This window comes from Notolepis coatsorum (assembly GCF_963971535.1).
Source record: "Notolepis coatsorum genome assembly, chromosome: 19".
Classification (NCBI taxonomy): Eukaryota; Metazoa; Chordata; class Actinopteri; order Aulopiformes; family Paralepididae; genus Notolepis; species Notolepis coatsorum.
Window position 1 is genome coordinate 47,012,829 of NC_140183.1, and position 20,771 is coordinate 47,033,599.

Below are 20,771 nucleotides of genomic sequence, written 5' to 3' on the forward strand. Positions count from 1 at the left end.
GGGTTTATCGGGATGACGTCATAATTGCTGATATCGGCCCGATAATTATCGGCCCGATACTTATCGTGCATCCCTAAGGGTAACGCATGTCAATCAGTCTAACCCCCCCCCTCTCTCTGTTGTATTTGTTTTTCAGTGCCTCACTTGTGTGCGATTGGTCCAAATCCCATCTGTCCAGTCCAGTGGGCCAGCCCTCATCCTGATACCTACAAGTGTCTCGACTCAGGCGTGCGTCAATGATGGGACAATAGCTGTGGGCGTCAAAGCTCTCCCCCTCCTCCTTCTCCTCATCCCCCACCCCGCCTCCCCCTTACACTCTGCTCTCTCTGCCTGAGCCTCGTCCACAGCTCCCCCCTCACACGGCCCCCTCTGACCACTCCCCCCACGCTGGTTATGGTCCACTCCACTCCCTCTAGTCCGTCAGCCGGCCGGCCCTCCCTCCAGTCAGTCAGCCGGTGGTAGCTGTAATCCTCTGTAAAGGATAGGGCCTATAGGGCTGCATATGCCCCCTTTGTTGTGGTGGCTGTTGTTGCACGGAGGCCTCCCCCAGGAGTGAAGGGCGGAGGGAACAGAAGGCAGCATAAAAGCACACAGGGTGAAAAAAGAGAGGGAGAGAGTGAAAGAGAGAGAGAGAGAGAGAGAGAGAGAGAGAGAGAGCCTGACGCAGCCAGAATGAGCCGTGCCGGGGCCACCGATGGAATTCTGAGTGAGGACGCTACATGATGTGGAATTGGAACCACCGTCCGACGCCGAGCGACCAGCGGACCAGCAGTAGACGGTGGAGATCTCCGCCTCCTCTTGATCTGCGGCAGGGCATGCGGTTCAAATAAGAGACGTACAAGATTTAATTTTTTTTTTGTTTTTTTTTTTTTTTTATTATTTAGTATTTCTGAATTATTTGTAGTTTTCTTAAAGTGACAGCTGACCAAAAGTGCCTTTTGAAGAGGTTTTTATTTTCTCCACTTATCTTTCACTTGATATTTTCCCACTCAAACTCGCCCCATATTCAAACACATTCCAGGATATCACCTGAAGATTTTGCACTTAACTTTCCACATAATTTATCCCACATATCTACTGCCTGCTGCACTTGCCATATTGTTACATCATACTATTTTACTTTATGCATGTTGAGTGTTTACAGTAAATACTAGCCTCCTTTGAATAGACCATTGACAATCGAGCCAAGCCACTAGTCACTTGGTAGACCTCACCTAGCGCCCCAAGTTAATCATTTCGGGAAAGGCTGTTTCACACTAAGACCGACTGGACGGATCGGTCGGAACTCCCTGGTCCTCCTGACTCCTGGTTGTTGTGACGACGCGGAGCCATCGCCATGATCAGCATCCAGTCCAAATGGCGCTACCTGTTCATGTTCCTGGGCGTGCAGCTGGTGGTCATGGCGCTGCTGTCCCGAGAGGGCTACCACAAGAGGGTCACCTACTTCATCCGAATCTTCCGCAAACCAGATGCTGCCACTCCGCCTCAGGCCCGCAACCACAGCAACCACACGGCAGGCAGCGGGAGCTCCGGCGGAGGGGACGTTTACGCTAACCTCTCGCTCCTGGCCAAGGCTCAGAACAGGGTGGACGACAGGCCCTTCTGCCCCAAGAAGTCCCCTCTTATAGGTGAGTGGTCTGAACCAGCCCTGCTTCCTCCTGCTCCCCACTTACAACTTGTCTTGTCTTAAAAGGTCCTTTTCAAAGGCTTTGTGTGTAGATATTTTAAGGAAGTGAAGATGTTGACACTTGTTGGTTCTTGCTCAACAACTGTAGTGCCCTTATGTGCATTTCTGTGCTTTCAGGAATCTTCATTTCGGCGTACATACTCACACCTTAGCACTGAATTTAGTGTGAATACATACTCACACCTTAGCACTGCACCTAGTGTGAATACATACTCGCACCTTAGCACTGCACCTAGTGTGAATACATACTCACACCTTAGCACTGCACCTAGTGTGAATACATACTCGCACCTTAGCACTGCACCTAGTGTGACTACATACTCACACCTTAGCACTGCACCTAGTGTGACTACATACTCACACCTTAGCACTGCACCTAGTGTGAATACATACTCACACCTTAGCACTGCACCTAGTGTGAATACATACTCACACCTTAGCACTGCACCTAGTGTGACTACATACTCACACCTTGGCACTGCACCTAGTGTGACTACATACTCACACATTAGCACTGCACCTAGTGTGACTACATACGCACACCTTAGCACTGCACCTAGTGTGAATACATACTCACACCTTAGCACTGCACCTAGTGTGACTACATACTCACACCTTAGCACTGCACCTAGTGTGACTACATACTCACACCTTAGCACTGCACCTAGTGTGAATACATACTCACACCTTAGCACTGCACGGTGCACCTAGTGTGAATACATACTCACACCTTAGCACTGCACCTAGTGTGAATACATACTCACACCTTAGCACTGCACCTAGTGTGAATACATACTCACACCTTAGCACTGCACCTAGTGTGACTACATACTCACACCTTAGCACTGCACCTAGTGTGACTACATACTCACACCTTAGCACTGCACCTAGTGTGACTACATACTCACACCTTAGCACTGCACCTAGTGTGAATAATACATACTCACACCTTAGCACTGCACCTAGTGTGAATACATACTCACACCTTAGCACTGCACCTAGTGTGAATACATACTCACACCTTAGCACTGCACCTAGTGTGAATACAATGCACAACTATCTCAGTACTACAAGCCCTTTGTTTCAGGAATGTTTAAGCTTTGGCAAAATAAGTCTTTACAGCTGTAGTCATCATGCATGCATACATTCATGTATCCTTAAATCAAGCATCCAACCAATCTGGGTAGTGAACAGCAACAGAAAAGCGGCAGTAATGTACAAATCCGAGCTTTGACTTTTTGTTCTGCATCACCCAAGAGTAAAACAATAACATGTGCTGAGAGTTCTGTCTTCCAACAAGAGGAACTCAAGAGAACATTTTGCCAGCTCTGCTATTAATCTTAAACTGGCACAGATTTAAACAACGGATGCCGCCATTTCACTTCTCCATCAGTTACTTACACACATCAGCGTGTCAATGAGAATACATTAAGCGGAATAGATGCCTAACTCGTCTTTTGTTGAAGCGAACACACCAATGCTATTCTCCAGTCACAGAAAGCAAACGATTTTGTCCTCAAGCCTACTGATGGAATCAGTCTTTTAGTTTGGCGAGGGGAGCAATCTGGCGATGTTCATGGACAGTCACAGAGAAAGAAGTAGCCTAACATTTATCTTGAGGATAATAACCTCACGTAACACCATTGTGATTTTCTCTTTTCGCATTCAGAAAGGCAGCCATGTTAGAAGCCACATGCAACAGGAAGTCACACTGAAGGTGTGAGTTACAAAAAGGTGTGAAAATGTTTTCTGGATCTGTGAATCTAGATCTACTTAAAGTAGGGATGCTCGATATTGGCTTTTTTTACCTATACCGATATACCGCTATTGTCCAACTCTTAATTTCCGATACCGATATCAACCGATACCGATATATGCAGGGTTTCCCCCCCCCCCCCAAAAATGGAATAATTTCAGGTAATTAACATTACATATCTCTTGTTGTGGAATTAACACAACATTATGCATACTTTTGACAATAAATAAAATCAGAATTTGTTCTTACTTGCTTGCCTGGGTAAATAAAGGTTATAGAAATGTAAAAAAAAAAAAAATGAAAACCGATACCGATATTTTCCGATATCACATTTTAATGCCGATATCGGCCGATAATATCGGACATCCCTAACTTAAAGTAATAATCTTGAAAATGTTCATATAAATTAATGTCTATTTTGCCACTCTATCTCCAATTGATATAAAACAATAGTGAGTCTACCTATACCCAGTTCATACTTGTTCCTGTTCTTGGCTGTTCTAAACACTGGTGTCTGGTAGAACATTCCCGGGAAAATCATCTGGCTGAATTGTTACGTTTTACATCAGCAGCTGCAACAGCAGTTTGTTTGGAATGAGTAGAAGACTAACTCGGTAGTTATCATGACTTTTCAAGTCAGTACAGTGCAAAAATGCAACAGCATTGATCACTTATCACCAATAGATGTCACAAACAACAATTACGATCTTGCAGATTACCACTTAATTAAAGAAAAAATTTATATAATTCAAGGCTGCTGTTCTATAACTTGAATTGCTTTCTGTGACTAGAATAGTAAATAATAGCACAAAATGTTCAATGATCAAAATTCCAGTCACACCGGTTTGACTGCCCACCATCTTAGATCTACAATCTACACGTTTGGTGACTCCCAATGTCCAGGTCCTGTTCAGTGTTGATTCAGATTATGAGTTGGTATGCAGTCTCACCACAGGCTTAGTGTGCTGTTACCAGCCCCATTGTCCTCACATTGTTACTGGTGATTTCATTCTCAACCACGATAACTGAGCCAGAGGCCATAGTGTGAAACATAATCAAAAGGCACTTTTTTTTTCTTTCCTTTTCTTCCCCCACACATTAATACCAAGTAGTAAAGGTCAGTGGGATACTGAACAATCCTCAAATAGGGCACAGTGTCAACAGAAACCTCCTAGGGTTGCATTAAGGGGAATTACTAATATTCCACACGACAATGTATGATCTCGGCAGGTTCGGGGTTGAAATATTAGAAGGACGTTTCATTCGACCAATTCTTGGAAGTTAGACATTTTCAATTGTTTTAACTAACTAAATTATGGAACTCCTTGCAGAATGATGAAAAGAGTTCTACTAATATATTTCACTTCAAAAGGTTGTACAAAGAAAAGATAAATAGACAGTTTAGCACAGTTTAGTATAATATTGCAGTTTAGCATAACAAGATAATATAGCATAGCATTACAGTATAGGCTAGTAGGAGTATAGTAATATAGTATATAGCAGCGTAACATAGAATAATAATATATTAAAATATTGTATAATACTGTATACCAATATAGTGTAGTATAAATAGTATGATTTAGTTATATTATAATAAAATTAAAATAATACAATTATATAGAAGTGGGGTTCCGGTTCCGGGTCGAGTATGTGAGGTCACATTCTGCTAAGCTGCTGCTCCCTTTTTTTTGTATTTGACTTTAAAAGCCTCTTTTTATACTCTCCCTTTTTTGTATTTGACTTTAACAGCCTCTTTTTATACTCTCAACTCGGTTAAACCTTTATGTATACATCACCTTAGGTTTCCTACTAACTATATTGACTGAAAGAACCACAATGAAGAAAGCGAATCAAACGAGAAGCGAATCAAAGAAAGACGACGCTGCCACTGATATGAGCGACATTGCTAAGCTAATCGAACTCACGCAATCCCAGCGCAAGCCCGAGCGCACCTTAACGGAGGGTTTACAATCTATCGAATCCAAAATCGATAGCCTCTGGGCTACGGTTGGTGATCATACCGGACGTCTAAACGATGTGGAAACCGGCCTGAGTACTTGTGCCGACAAGGTGGAAGTGATAGATTCTAGATGTGAGGATCTAGAAGTAATCAACGATAAGCTAATGGCTAAGCTAACCAAAGTCGAATACCGTCTCCGTCGACCTAATATTCGCATAATAGGACTGGATGAGTCCGTGAATAGCGACCAACCCAATGTCTTCTTTGCAAAGGTACTGGTTGATATTCTGGGGACGGAGATCCTCCCTACGACACCCGAATTGGTTCAGTGTTACACCCAAATTGGTTCAGTGTTATAGAGTCGGGACCAAAGCAGCAAATAGCTCCAGGCCTAGAGTAGTTATCGCTAGCTTACGTCAAATTGGAATAAAAGAAATAATTATTCTGGAGGCACGGAAGAAGAGGGGTAAGCTGGTATACGGGGGGAACCCAGTCCATATCTACGAAGATTACTGTCCTGAAGTCGTGGAGCAGCGTTCCCTCTACAGAACCGGCATGGGCCCGCCCTACAAGCTAGGTTTCAAACCTTCTCTCCACTACCCGGCGAAGCTGTTCATTACCAAAGACGGAGTGAGGAGACAGATTTCATCGCCTAAGGAAGCCGCAACCTTCTTGAAGAACCAGGAGGATGAGACCACGTACTAGGCGACAGTATACTGTTTATGTGCAGTTAGCACTTCGTTATGGCTTAAACGCCGAGCGGCGTCATATAATTTCTATTAACCCTTTATCTGCCGGAGCTTATTCTCATCCTTGTATCCAGTCTGCCAGCTCTATTTGTCTATGGAGATGTTCACCTTCTTTGCAGGGCTATAACTTTTTAAATTGTATTGCTAAATTGACATTACTATGGCCCATTCAACATCAATTATCTATCGTTCAGGATGTAGGAACGTTTTACTTTTTCATTCACACATTCATACAAAAATACGGTCTAGAGTATAAATATGTTATCGTTTTCTGCAGTATTTCATAGAACGTGAGTTATAGCCATAAATGCATATTAGATCATCAAATGCCGTTTGATACCGATTAACGTTATATTAAAAATTTCAACTGTGCATGGTCCTAAACGTCATGACTCATCATCTGCTGGTGACCGGAGGGGGGGGGGGGTCGTTTATAATGCAATGACCGACGTTAAATGATTCATGTTGTATGGGTGATATATAGATCAGAGCAGTTTGTATCGAAAATGGTAAACAAACTGGCACTCACCTGTGCTGAAACTCACCCCAGTCTCCTCTTACCGTTGGGTGATGAGCGTGGAGCAAAAAGATCGCTATTATGGGATGTTGATCTATGCGATCCATTTCCAGGTTGTATAATAATATATACGTCAAAATAATGTTTATTGAGTTATGGCAACGGATCGATTATCCAGTGTGTCAAGATGGAGTCCAGCGAGTGGCGGACGGAATAGGGGGGACACCAAGCACTTCCGGCCCCACTTCCGGTTTGGCAACTCGCCGATCGGCCACCAGGTGGCGGTATTGAAGCGTTGGAGAGTTGAGCGGAGTCCTACAGCACCAGTCAAGGATCCGTGGGTGAAATATGAATACCATGACAGACATTTTAAATATTGATCTCAAAGACGCTGTAAAACGTCATTGGCAGATTACGCATGGCGAGGAATGACGTCTTAACACGTCATCGGCGGAGAAAGGGTTAACTTGGTTTTTATAAATAGGTTAACTATGTGACGCTGGGTATCGCCTAGATACGTTATTTAAATGTTTCGCTACATCTGATATAAGGGGGGTTTGGTCGGTTTTATTTTGTATAACCATTGTACGTACACTAAGGCTGGGGAGATAAACGATAGCTCTGTTTAAATGATGCATGTCACATATGTCGCGCCATGACTTGACTTAATACCTCCGTGGGTCCGTGTAGCGTTTTTTTTAGGGATGCACCGAATGGGAAATTCTTGGCCGAAACCGATACCGAAAATAGCAAACAGTTGGCCGAAAACCGAATGCCGAAAGGCCGAAAATGATTCATAGAATAGAATTTTTTTTTACCAATGGTGTTCAGCTACCTGATTATGGAAAAATATATGATTATGGCAAAACTTAACTTAAATAATAAATAATCACTATTATGGGTCTTTTTGTATCACAAACAGTACTGTATTTGCAAATCTGGTATGTCATATATGTCCTGATGAATTGAAAATGGGGGACCCTGATGTAAACAAGACGAAAGTCTTTCTCTGGTCTGCATCCCCTTAACACTTTCAGTGCCAGGCCGTGTTTTCCTTTTTACCCCGTTGATGCCACGGTCCACGGCACGTTAATATCGCCTAATCTATGTTTTAAATTATGCTATGTATCTAATCTGCCCATCGCTTATCAAAGAATCATTTTCCAGTCAACATTGGCAAAGCAGATTGTGTTTTTATCGCTTCATTTCCTTTTTATAGCATTTTGAAAACCACTCTGTTTCGAAGAAAAAACAACACATTCCCTGATAATCGCCTTTTACTGGAATATTCCAGAACGTTATCATTTGTCGGTCTATTTATGAATCGTTTTCAAATAAACGCTAGATGGTCGATAGTATATGTGTGGCTTTTACAGTGAAACAGCCATATCACATATAGTGGAAACGCTTATATCTTGATGAAAACGAATCTGATTATCCTAACACTGATAACATAGATTCCTTACCCGACATCAGATGGTATCCAAATGGTATATTGCAATTCCTGATCACCATTCGAAAAAATCAATAAGTATATTGATCCAACGTGTGTACAGTATAACCCATGCTCGCCGCGGCTCAGAGGCTCCAGAATGAACTCTGGTAACTCCGGCTGCATCAGTGGACTGGAATATTTTTTTTCCCCCATCCATTTTCATTGAGTCCATTCCAAAAGGGTGATTTACCATCTGGGAGACGATAGGGGGCGCTTTTTTCACATCTGATCGCCGGCGGCCCCTGGATCTCCAACGGTAGGCTCGGGTGATGCAATATGATTTCAGATCGCTAATAATAATAAAAAAAAATTATCCGAGAAAAGCCGTGACGTGGCTTTCAACGTCACAATCGTAAACCCGAGATTAGCCGTGAGTGGCGCTCATGACATGTCCTCGAGACATGTGGACATCTGTGCTCTACTGAGCGCACCTTTCTAGTCCCCAGATGAATGTGCTCTCTTGACTTTGGCACAGTAGACGCGCGATGTGTATGCTCGAGAATGATAATAATAATAATGCTCTTCAGATTATATTATCAACGACAGACAGCGTCAATGTGAGAAACACAACCCCCCCCCCCCCCTCTCGCTCTGAAGAATATGCATATTAGATCACTCAGTGATTAACCGCGACGGGCATATAGTAAATAAGGATATAAAGCATGTTAAAGACTCATTTATTGGACGCGTTGCGCGCGGAGTTTACATAGAAACAGCGCGACTCCCCCGAGTCCCAAGAGGAGTTATCACAGGCTGCAGAACGCAGGACTGAAGAGCTCACGTTGAGCATGTAATGACTGAAGCCGCGTTTTGATGACATCATCACAACAACACGCGTTAGGTTACAGGTTGTTTCTGTTTCGGTGATATATTTTCGGTGAAAAAACTCTTTCGGCCGATAGCCGGAAGGGCATTTTTCGGTGGCCGAAATTTCGGTGCATCCCTAGTTTTTTTATGTATTCTGTGTGGGTGTACATATTTCTATTGGACTTCAAAGATCCATTAACGAGTCAGACACGTTCTGCCAGCCACTCACTCGACATATAGTGGTGTTCACCGGCAGCTTCAGCATCTACTATTACTTGTTGTTGATATTCTAGAAGCTCCGGCGGCTAGACATATACTAAAATTGGAACAATACAGAGAAGATGCTAGAATGTCAGATGAACTGTTGCACAGCGCCCTCTCCTGACACGATGGACTAAATGCACTTTTACTAAGATGGAATGCTCTGTGACCTCTACCTACGATCTGCTAACCACACACACGGCATAGGCCATCATCGGAGGAAACAACAGTCTTCACAGCGGAACATCGCCCTACCCTGGCCTGGTGGACGCACTGCACACGTATTATAACCCCTCCTTCTTTTCTTTTGCAATAATTCCAATGCTAGGCCTTTTTTTCTCTTTCTTTTGCGTGTTTAAACTTAGCCATGTTCTTATAAGGTTTAAGTGAATGTACTCTACTTTTTGAGGAATTTATCTCTTTTTTTATTTTAAAGGGAGAGTGGCTAGCAGCCACTGAGAGAATAATCTGTTTATGGTAGATTTGAGAGTTTTAGACCCTATGGTAATATGCATAGGGTCGTTATGGTTGATATGCTCGATATGGGGATACTGGTTACGTTTTTTAAAGGGGGGGAGGGGGGTAGGAATGGGGGGTTATGTGTTTTTTTGTTTGTTTGTTTGTTTTTACGCTCATGCTCGGATCTCAACAGGAACTTAACAGTTGGATATATATGTATTATGAAGTGCTACTCCAGACGATGTACACTCAGGCATACTGCAACCTGTATAGACTATGGCTAATTTAAATATCTTGATTTGGTATACAGGGGGTCTTAATATTCATCATAAACGCACAAGGGTTTTAACATGGATGAAAAGACAACAGGTTGATGTGGCTCTTTTAAGTGAAACGCATCTTTTATTGGCTGACAATGTAAAGCTGGCGGATAAAGTATATCAAAACATAAGCTCCTCCTCCTTTGGCACCAAGTCCTGTGGGGTAGCTATAGCAGGGTTCCCACACTTGCCTTGACATTTTTTTCCATGCTACCTCCTGATTTTCCAGGTACCATATTGAGTGATGATCTATAGGCCCCTGAAGCTTTCCGTGCCCCCCTCCCCTCACACACACAACTCCCTAGGACACCTGACTACTTACTTGATTTAAAAGATGTGCCAGTCAAGGCTACATTGTAAATGCTTAGAGATTATGTCTTATTGATAATATCAATGCATGAAATAATGCAACAAGCTGTAGATGAAAAACTATTTATTGAACTGGAACTTTGAAACACATGAGCACTGGGATTGATATATGTTCTCTCTTCCACTCCTCTCCTATCTCATCCTGTCCTCTTCTCTCCACACCTCCCCTCTTGTGTCTGCTCCTGTCTTCTCTTCCTACTCTTCTCAACTCCTCTCCACTCCCTTTTCCTGTCATCCTCTACTCTCTTCTCCTCCTCTTTCATCTTCGCCCCTCTTCTCTTCCTCCTCCCTCTTTCCTTTATTTATTAGTCTTATTAGATTATGAGTCTTACGTAGAAGGGGTAGTGCCTACTCTTCTTTTGTAAATCAAACTAATGAACCTAAAATGGAAAACATAAGGCTGGTTCCCCTGTGGTTCCTCAGTACAGCAACCCCACTAGTAAGCTTAGCTTAACAGTATAGATGTATAGAATCAGTCTAGGCATGATCAATGATTTTTCAAAAATGTCTCACCCCAAATGTTCATATTTAGTAGTATAATCTTTTTTAAGAAGAAAAATGAAAAATCACAAAATAGCTAAAAGTAGATATAAGAATGAATGTTACAAAATGTATCAAGACTAGACTATTCATGTCAACTAGTATAGAAGTAATGTCACAGCCTAATGTGAAAATGTATTGGTAGTTAGCTAGCAATGCAAGCTAGCCAACACTAGCTAGTAGCTAGTTAGTTAGCAAACTGAATGTTGGCTAGCAAGATTGCGCTCCATGTCATACCTGTGTCAACCGTCCCGTTTTTCTGGGATTCTCCCGTATTTCAAACTTCTCTCCAGCCGCCGTCCTGTTAAAATATTTTCCCGTATTTCCCCCCATTTCTTTTTATTTATACAAAGTGGCTGCAATTACCCTCTGTGACGATAGGTGGCAGCAGTGTAGATTAGACCGTTGGCAGAGGATGTCAGACCGGAAGACAGTTGCCAAGAAAATGTCGGGCAAAGTGGGGTTGTTCCCGGAGAGCTCACTCTCGGCCGTGGTTTCTCAGTGTATAATGAATGGTGCTCTTCCTCAACATGCGAGTAGGGTGAGACAACACCATTCTTTAGTCCAAATAATACCCTACTTTATACTATATTATTGTCATTCGTTTAATGTAAAGTCAGTCTTACATTGGCACTGCTTTAACGTTGCATTTACCCATAATCCATTGCTGTATTAGACCCATGTGCCAGTATAACTTTTGTAAAGTAATGAAGCGCAGATGTAAAGTGAATCAATACACAATGAAACAATATCTTTATCTATATCACATGTCAAAACTACTTTAATAAAACAAGATTTCCGTTTTTCATTTCTACTCATTCATCCAAAACAAGACGGACTGTAGATGTCAAGGCTCCTGTGTTGGCTGGGAAATGCATGTATTTGAGCCTTCTATTGAGATCGCGAGTAACGTTATTATTCCTGAAGTCCACCAATCTGAAACTATACTTTTAAAGTCCATATCACCAAGTTGCCTGCATCAAATTCCAACATACCATATAGGATGCCAAGAGGGTTTTTATAAACTCATCTTAATTTTGTGCTCAATAGTTTCATTTTATTACTATTTTACACATCATACAATACAATTGTCCAGGACAACTGTTTCTATTTCCATGTAAGTGTTCACTTTTGCTCAGTTTCCATGACTTTTCCATACCTGGAAAATGAAAAAATTAATTCCATGTTTTCCAGGTACCGTGGGAACCCTGTATAGTAACTAAACGGAAGTTGAATATTAAATTAATAGACATATGGTCTGATGCAGATGGTCGAGTAACTATTGCTAAGATAGATTACTTTAACAGGAAAATTGCTTTGGTAGCGGCTTATGCCCCTAATGTTTATGACGCTAACTTCTATGCTTCACTTACTAGAGCGATGCTAGATCTCCCTGAGTATTCATTTATAATTGGTGCAGATTTTAATGCCATCTGGGATCCCTTGATTGATAAATCTAGTCTCACCACAACCTATGACCAGAGACGGTCCTCTACTACGCTACGGCACTACAGGCCTGGTCCAAGGACACAGGAGTAACTGATTTGTGGCGATCGCTCAATCCAACGGCGCGAGATTTCTCCTTTCTCTCACAAGACACGGGACCTTTTCTAGAATAGATTATGTTTTTGCATCCCCTAGACCAGGGGTCGCCAATTAGATTTGCCCACGGGCCAGATTTTCCCCAAGCCGTTGCTTCGCGGGCCAGGATCAAAAACAATGGCTAATTTAATATACTGATATTGAAAAAAGACAAACGTTTTTCTCTGGTCTGCATCCCCCCAACAACCGTGTGCACTGCGCCGCACTGCACTGCACCCACTCTGCAATCCGCCAAACAAAGTTCTCACTCATCCATTCATTCATGAACAGCTCTCAGCTGTTGCAGATCAGCTTAACAATTGTGTGTATTGCGCCGTACTGTATTGTACCCATTCTGCAATCTGTTAAATAAAGTTTTCATTCATTCATTCATGAACAGCAGATCAGCTGTTGCAGATCACCGCGGCGGGTGATGAACAGATCAGAAGACAGAATGCATGAAAACACGACTCACCATACCTTGTTTGTTGTTCAGTCCTCCAAAATCCCTGCTAATGTTTGAAACATGTCACATATCCACTCGCCGCCCTCCAATTCCAGATTGGCGTTGAATGCAGCTACTTTATCTGCCAACTTGAACACAGTTGTAATAACAACCATTTCCTCGTTGTTGTTGTCGCCACATATTATGCAGAGAGGACGTCGGCTCGGCACGCAAGAATCACCGACCTGTTGCAATAAACCCGTATTTTAAGTATGGCTCCTGTTTATTAAAAGAAGCGTTATATTTCCCTGTTGCATTTCCCTATCCAAAGATGTTTGTTTTGTTTTTTAACACATTTTGTTACTCGCTCCATCTCGAACGCGGAAGTGAAAGTTCGTTAGGGACTATTCCATTGGTTCTCCCAGTCCATGTGACCATTTCTAGCATTTCAATTGGCTATAGTGCTATTGATGACTACCGGTAGATAGATACAGCTTCACAATAAAAGACACCCTGGCGTCCCGAGTGAATATTTCCTGCGCGTAAAATAAATATCATATTCTCAAAATAATCTGACGGGCCAGAAATTATTGCTGGCGGGCCAATGTCGGCCCGCGGGCCGCCTATTGCCGATCCCTGCCCTAGACTATTTGATAGCTTTAACATTGAAATGGGGCCCATTGCACTGTCAGACCACAAGTATTTACTCCTAAAGGGCTCAATCAGTAGAATGACATCCCAAGCCCCAAGATGGCGCTTTAACTCAACACTGTTGAAAAACAATGAATTCAACCTGCAATTTAAAGATAAACTCATTGAATACCTGCAGTTTAATGCGGGATCGGTACAAGACCCCAGAACTTTATGGATCTCGGTTAAGGGTTTTATCAGGAGTAACACTACTATCTTTGCCTCCAACCTCCGCAAGAAACGCCTCTCCAAATTGGTAGAACTGGAAGCGCTTTACTCTTCGTTGTTCTCCTCTTTACAACGCAACTACTCGAGTCGACTGGAGTTTCAAATTAAAATGTTGAAAATGGAGATTAACTCCATCTTAAGCCAACAATCTGAATTTCAAATACACAGAACAAGACAACATTATTACTTGCATGGCTCTAAACCTAGTCACCTACTAGCTATGAAGATACGGTCCAGTGAACAATTTGCGGATATCCCTGCCATTAACACTTTGAGTGCCACTCACGGCTTATCTCGGGTTTACGATAGTTAGGTTGAAAGCCACTCACGAGATTTCTCTGAATTTTTTTATTTATTTTTTTTAGCGATCTGAAATCATATTGCATCACGCGAGCCTACCCTAGCCCAGGGGTTCCCAAACTTTTCAGGCCGGGGCCCAGAAAATAAGGCATCAGAGAGCCGCGGCCCAATGCACATCGTCTGGCTTCTTTTTTTTTTTTTTTTTGCCAGGTGACCGATTTTTTAAGCCAAATATCACTTCAATCCTATTAAGTTAGTTCAAGTTAGTTATTCATTTATATGTGCTATTTATGAGAGGGCTAACTTGTTGCAAAATAATAATGATAATAATAATAGCCTCATTAAAATACTATTGTTGCTTCGGTTGTTTTCAGCGTTTTATGTGCATAATCTGTTATTTGGTTTGAAATGTTCGTTGAAATAAGTAGATTTTTCGTTTTTGTTTATTTATTAAGTTAATATAAAACCATATAGTCACATTTTAGAATACAATAGAAAATAATTTTAGAATACAACTAGAAACACTGTCCTGGCCTGCTTCTAAGTTCAGTGGCCTGACAAAAAAAATAAAAATAAAAAAATAAAAAGGTAAAAAAATAAAAAATAAAAAAAAATGTTTTTTTTTATTTTTTATTTTTTATTTTATTTTTTTTAATCATCTCACGGCCCATCCGTGGCTGCTCGCGGCCCACCTTTGGGTCGCGACCCCGACTTTGGGAACCACTGCCCTAGCCTACCCAAGGGCCGCCGGCGATCAGATGTGAAAAAAGCGCCCCCTATCGTCTCCCAGATGACATCAGGGATTTTGGAATGGACTCAATGAAAATGGATGGGGGGGAAAAAATATTCCAGTCCACATTTTCCAGTCCACTGATGCAGCCGGGGTTACCAGAGTTCATTCTGGATCCTCTGAGCGCCGCGGATCATGAGTTCTACTGTATACACGTTAGATCTATACTGTTGTGAAGGATCAGATTAAACCGAATATATATATTTATTTATATATATATATTTAATTGTATTTGTATATCGTTTGATATCCCCTGTATATTCTTTGTACAATATGCACTGAATATCCCTTTAGTCTACTAAACAGCCCATAATAGTTTCATTCTACCATTGGACGAGAACCTGGCGCCAGGTTGCCATACCCCTAGGTTCAAGTTCAATCGTGCCGCCCAACATGTCGTGGCAAGCCCCGGTTCCGCGCAGGAATACGTCGGGCGAAATACGAATGGTACTATTTGTTCATAGCGCATATATATATGGCGCAAGTAAAGTAGAACTTTCTTTTAGTCCAGTTCTTTACCCTCCAACAGAGTGACAGACGCGAAGCCTCACCCACGACGCACGTGTGGTGTAGTAAGGCCTACTTGGCCTCAGAATAGGCATTGAGATATCGTGTAGATTAATAGTTGAATAGTCATAGTTTGGCACGATACCGTCGAGTTGGACGTATTCTATTAAGCTAATAATAGTCTATTTATGTATGGTGCATCGTTCGGTTAGAGTTATAAAGTTATCAGTACCCCCATCGTTCCTGACGTTATCTGGACGCTTAACCAGGCTGGGCAGACCCCTAGTGGTGCTTGCATCCGAGGAGCTCCGGGCCAGGGCGACTGGACCTGTATATTGGATTACTCTACCCGGACGACGGCGAGCCTTCCGCGGCTTGGATTATGCTTTGGGTGCTTTGATTATTCCATGGATAACGGCCAACACTGCGGAGTGTTGGAACTACCCCCCGGAGAGGACTCCAGGTGAGACGGCGCTCTACACCAGTGAGGTCGCCTCACGTCTCTCCGTTGTGGACCGGCAGCTACCGTCCACCAGAGGGTCCAGCTGTATTCGTCTGCGGACCGAGGTTCTGTGGGCACCGTGTTCAAGACTTTGAATTCTCCCAAGAAACCGTCGGCCAGATGGGATACCGCCAGCGGCTTCTCTAACCCCCCCCTCCTACTGTCTTACAACCAGCGGGGACCCCCCCCCCCCCCCTTTAGTGTATCCAGCTATAATCATTTAAGTACCATCGCTATAGTTTCCTAAATATCCAGGTTGTATACTTACTCCCTGCGTAACCAGAGATTGGACACTCAATGTTGATTTACCTACGAATACTCATTTGCCATACAAGTGCATATTTCAAATCATAAGTGTAAACAAGTGAACGTTGTATATACCTTTTGCTATATTAAATATTCGATTTGTACATTTGTGTGGATTCGTTTCATCAGGTGGGAAAGTGTTCATCATACTTATATCATGTACTGGATGGCCAGAAGTTAAAGTACAAGAGGTAGTGGTATTAAATACCATATCTAACAATACAGTCAGGGAATTGTACCCCTCAGTTACATATACACTTATCGATTTTTTCTAATGGTGATCAGGAATTGGAATATACCAGTTGGATACCATCTGATGTCAGGTAAGGAATCTATGTTATCAGTGTTAGGATAATCAGACTCGTTTTGATGAAGATATAAGCTTTTTCTTCTGATATGTGCTCCAGCGGTTTCACTGTAAAATCCATGAGGAAATGAAAACGGCTATTATCAGCGCGCGCCTCGAATGTGCGTGTGCGCGTATACTATTGATCATCTAGCGTTTATTTGAAAACTATTCATAAATAGGCCGACAAATATCAACGTTCTGTAATATTCCAGTAAAAGCGATTATCACAGAATGGGCTGTTTTTTTACCTCAAAACGGGTGCTTTTCAAAATGCTCTCAAACGGAAATGAAGCGATAAAAAACCAATCTTCCTTGACAGCACTGACTGGAAAATGATTCTTTGATAAGCGACGGGCAGATTAGACACATAGCCATAATTTAAAACATAGATTAGGCGATATTAACGTTAACATTGGCGCCGATGGTGGCATTCAAGCACTAAGTCGTGCGCCCCCTGGTGGCACTGAAAGTGTTAAGGACAGGGGATGGTTACCACCGACCCCAAAAAAATCAACGAGACCTTTCGTACGTTTTATTCTAACCTGTACGAGTCCGAAGTGATCTTCGATCATAATAAACTGGAGGAATTCCTTGATCAAATTAACTTACCACAACTCTCGGAGGAAGACGCTAAATGGTTAGATGCACCTATTACACTAGAAGAACTTAGGGAGGCTATTTCTGACTTGCAAAGGGGTAAGGCCCCTGGCTGGGACGGCATTCCACCTGAACTGTACCTCTCATGCTGGGATATAATTGGACCCCTATTACTTGATATGATTTTATACTCAGTCAAAGAGGGAAACTTTTCCAGGGATGTCAATATTTTTTATTTTACCTTTATTTTACCAGGTAGTCACTTGAGATCAAAGATCTCTTTTTCACTCATATCTGTCCTACTTAAGAAAGATAAGGACCCCACTAGGGCTGTCTTAAATGCTTCGAAGCTTCGAACGTTCGATTCGATGGCACAAGCTTCGAACATTAAAAAAAAATCGAAGTTTAAAAAAAATATATATATATATATATATATATATATATATATATATATATATATATATATATATATATATAAAAAAATCAAAAAAGATTTAAAAAAAAAAAAAAAAAAATTACTTCGATGTGTGTGTGTGTGTGAACTACCCATCCCAGTTAGGACAGCCGAATCCCGTCCAATCTTTCGCCGTCGACTAAAGACTCACTTCTTCAACCATTATCTGAAATGATAAAAAAAAAAAAAAAAAAATCTAACCGTGACTAACCTTACTGTCATGCACTTGTCCTAATAAACTAACCTACACTGTAACACGCAACACTTTGATGAACATTGTTACTCAGCTGATAGAGTTGTACCCTTCTTGCTGTCTTGTCGTACAGAACTTGTAAGTCGCTTTGGATAAAAGCGTCAGCTAAATGACTAAATGTAAGTGTGTGTGTGTGTGTGTGTGTGTGTGTGTGTGTGTGTGTAGGTGTGTGTGTGTGTGTGTGTGCGCGCACCTTGTAGAATTCCACACATAAGAAAGAAAGATACTGGGATGAATAAACAAAATAGGAAATAAAATGTAGAAATGCATGCAATACATAAATAAATATGAATCTCCATATATGAAATATAACATTTAGATAAGGTGCTACTGAGATGTTTTGGTGAGTTCTTTGTTTTTTTGTGGAAGTTGCCCTTCTTAAAAATGCATGAACATTCACTGATAATTGGTCTGTAGTGGAGTCTACAAGGTCTACATTGCCGGACCATGTAGAATCCGGACCTTGTAGACTGACATAATTCTGTGCATAGTTTAGTCTACACAAAAAGCGAGCTGGCTGCTGATATATTTACGTGAAGCATGGAGCAGGCAGAGCAGAGCAGCGGTGTCAGCAGCGCCCCCACCCAACAGCTGAATTGCCAATGGCTGAATTGGAGTACTGCACCCTGCCAAGCCATGCTTCTCGCAAATATATCAGCAGCCAGCTCGCGCTGACTGATTGATTGATTGATTGAAAACTTTATTAACAGATTGCAGAATGGGTACAATACAGTACAGCTCAATACACACAATTGTTAAGGGGATGCAGACCAGAGAAAGACTTTCGTCTTGTTTACACCAGGGTCCCCCATTTTCAATTCATCAGGACATATATGACATACATGACATACAGATAGTCAGTACTGCTACATCTATACATTTATGACATACCAGATTTGCAAATACAGTACTGTTTGTGATACAGAAGGAGTCAAGAAAAGGGATTATATACATTTGACGTAGAAACTGTACATTGGAGGAGGTTGGGTGGGGGGGTTGGGTACACTGGGATATTGACAACCATACTGGGTAATTTACATTGGAGGTGGGTGGGGGGGGGGGGGGGGGCACATTGTATAAACAAGCAAAACTGTACATTGAGGGGGGGGGGGGGGGGGGGGACAACAGGATGTCATTATTAGACCGGCTGCTTGGTGAAGGAACGACAAATGTAATGATTGTTTCGTTCATCGCATAGGCTATTTAATTTTAGCCTATTTTAATACAATTCAAATAATCGAATTGTGTTTAGAGGGAATTATTTTCACCAGACATTATGACCGGAGAGATTAAATATGTCGGACTTCAACAGATTTTGCCGGTCAAATACCGGTAATTACCGGCTAACGGAAACGCTGATGTATGGTGATAATAACGAGTATATTGTTAGCTGCGCCGCCGCCGCCAATTATTTATCGGATTATCGTCTGCGTTTCAGACTAGAATGGAGCTAATCATTACGTAAGTCGAACACTGAATGTATACTAATGTGCAAACATATATTGAAACTTTTAATATTTCTCATATGAAGCACATTTCTCAGGGTGAATGTAATAACAAGAGCCGCCGCGCTCACGCCCCTCGAGGGACTATAGGCAACAGAGGGGCTTGTCTTGCTCCGCCACTTTCTGACAAATGCGTCAAAATTGATTACTAATGTGAAAGATCGGATCGGGAACGATCGGGATCGGTAGATATTTAAAATCACATGATCGGGATCGGATCGGGAGCAAAAAAAGGCGATCGGGACATCCCTAGAGAATATAGTGGCACCACATAGACTGCAGGATATAGTGTACACCAACATATCAATTAAGCAATGCAACTTAAGATTTGGCCCTCTTATTACACATGTGATCCGGATATGGCGTGACACACAGAAAAAGTGTACTAACCAACATAAATGGCACAGGCATTCTCCCCTATTTAATAACAATTGACTCCTTATTGCACAACAACCTATCAGATACCCTGGATGGGAAAAGAAAGGCATACACACATTGGGGGATGTCTTCGATGACCATGGTTTCCGCAGTTATCGAGATATATTCAACAAATTTAACCTCACCAGTTCCACTTATCTCTTCTATCTACAAATAAGAGCAGCTTTGAAGGCTCACTGAGTCCCATTAGATGTTCCACGTCAAGTCAAGTCAAGAGTTTTAATTGTCACGGCATACAGGTATACAATGAAATGCGGGTGGTCTCGCCCGCAACGATGTGCAATACAGTGGTACAACATATAATAGAATAAAAAAAAATAAAAAAAACAACATTGTGCAGTGAACAGGTAACCGGTAACATGGAGTGACATCTCGGTATCTGTACATAGTTATTTACAGAGCATATGGGACATGCTAGTTAGCTTTGGTAGTGCAGTACACTGTTCCTGTTATTCTAATTTAAAGTGTCCTTTCCTTTTGGCCATAAGTGTGCGTGTGTGCGACATGAGTGTGTGCCCGCTCATGTTAAAGTGTTAAGTGGCTGCTCGTGTGTGAGCGTGCACAGCGTGCGTGTCGTGTCACTTGAGCACCACAGATTTCACTAATTCTTTTATGACAAGGAGACGTCGAGAGGCTTCGTCTCTGACTTTTATCGCCACTTACTTACGTCCTCATATAAGGTCCTTCCCCTAGACTCGGTTTGGAGGAAGGATATCCCAAACCTGGAAGCAGATTTTGATTGGGATGCAGTCTGGGAAAATGTTCCGCTTTCATCACGCAACCCAGATCACCAACAGATTAATCTTAACTTTGTTCATAGGACTTACCTGACCCCTAGACGATTGCACCTAATGGGTCTCAGACCGGACTCTCGATGCTCCTTGTGTTCAAGCGATGCTATTGGTA

The 20,771-nt window shown here is 42.1% G+C and overlaps 1 protein-coding gene across 1 annotated transcript in view; it reads left to right on the top strand.

The window, feature by feature from the left end:
• The first annotated feature begins 402 nt into the window (after positions 1-402).
• LOC311246244 (beta-1,4-galactosyltransferase 3) overlaps positions 403-20,771 on the top strand; it is a 38,267-nt gene continuing 17,898 nt past the window's right edge. The window contains exon 1 of the mRNA XM_084336370.1: positions 403-1,628. Coding sequence (XP_084192496.1) covers positions 1,337-1,628 — 292 coding nt within the window. The 5' untranslated portion in view covers positions 403-1,336. The remainder of the gene's footprint in view (positions 1,629-20,771) is intronic.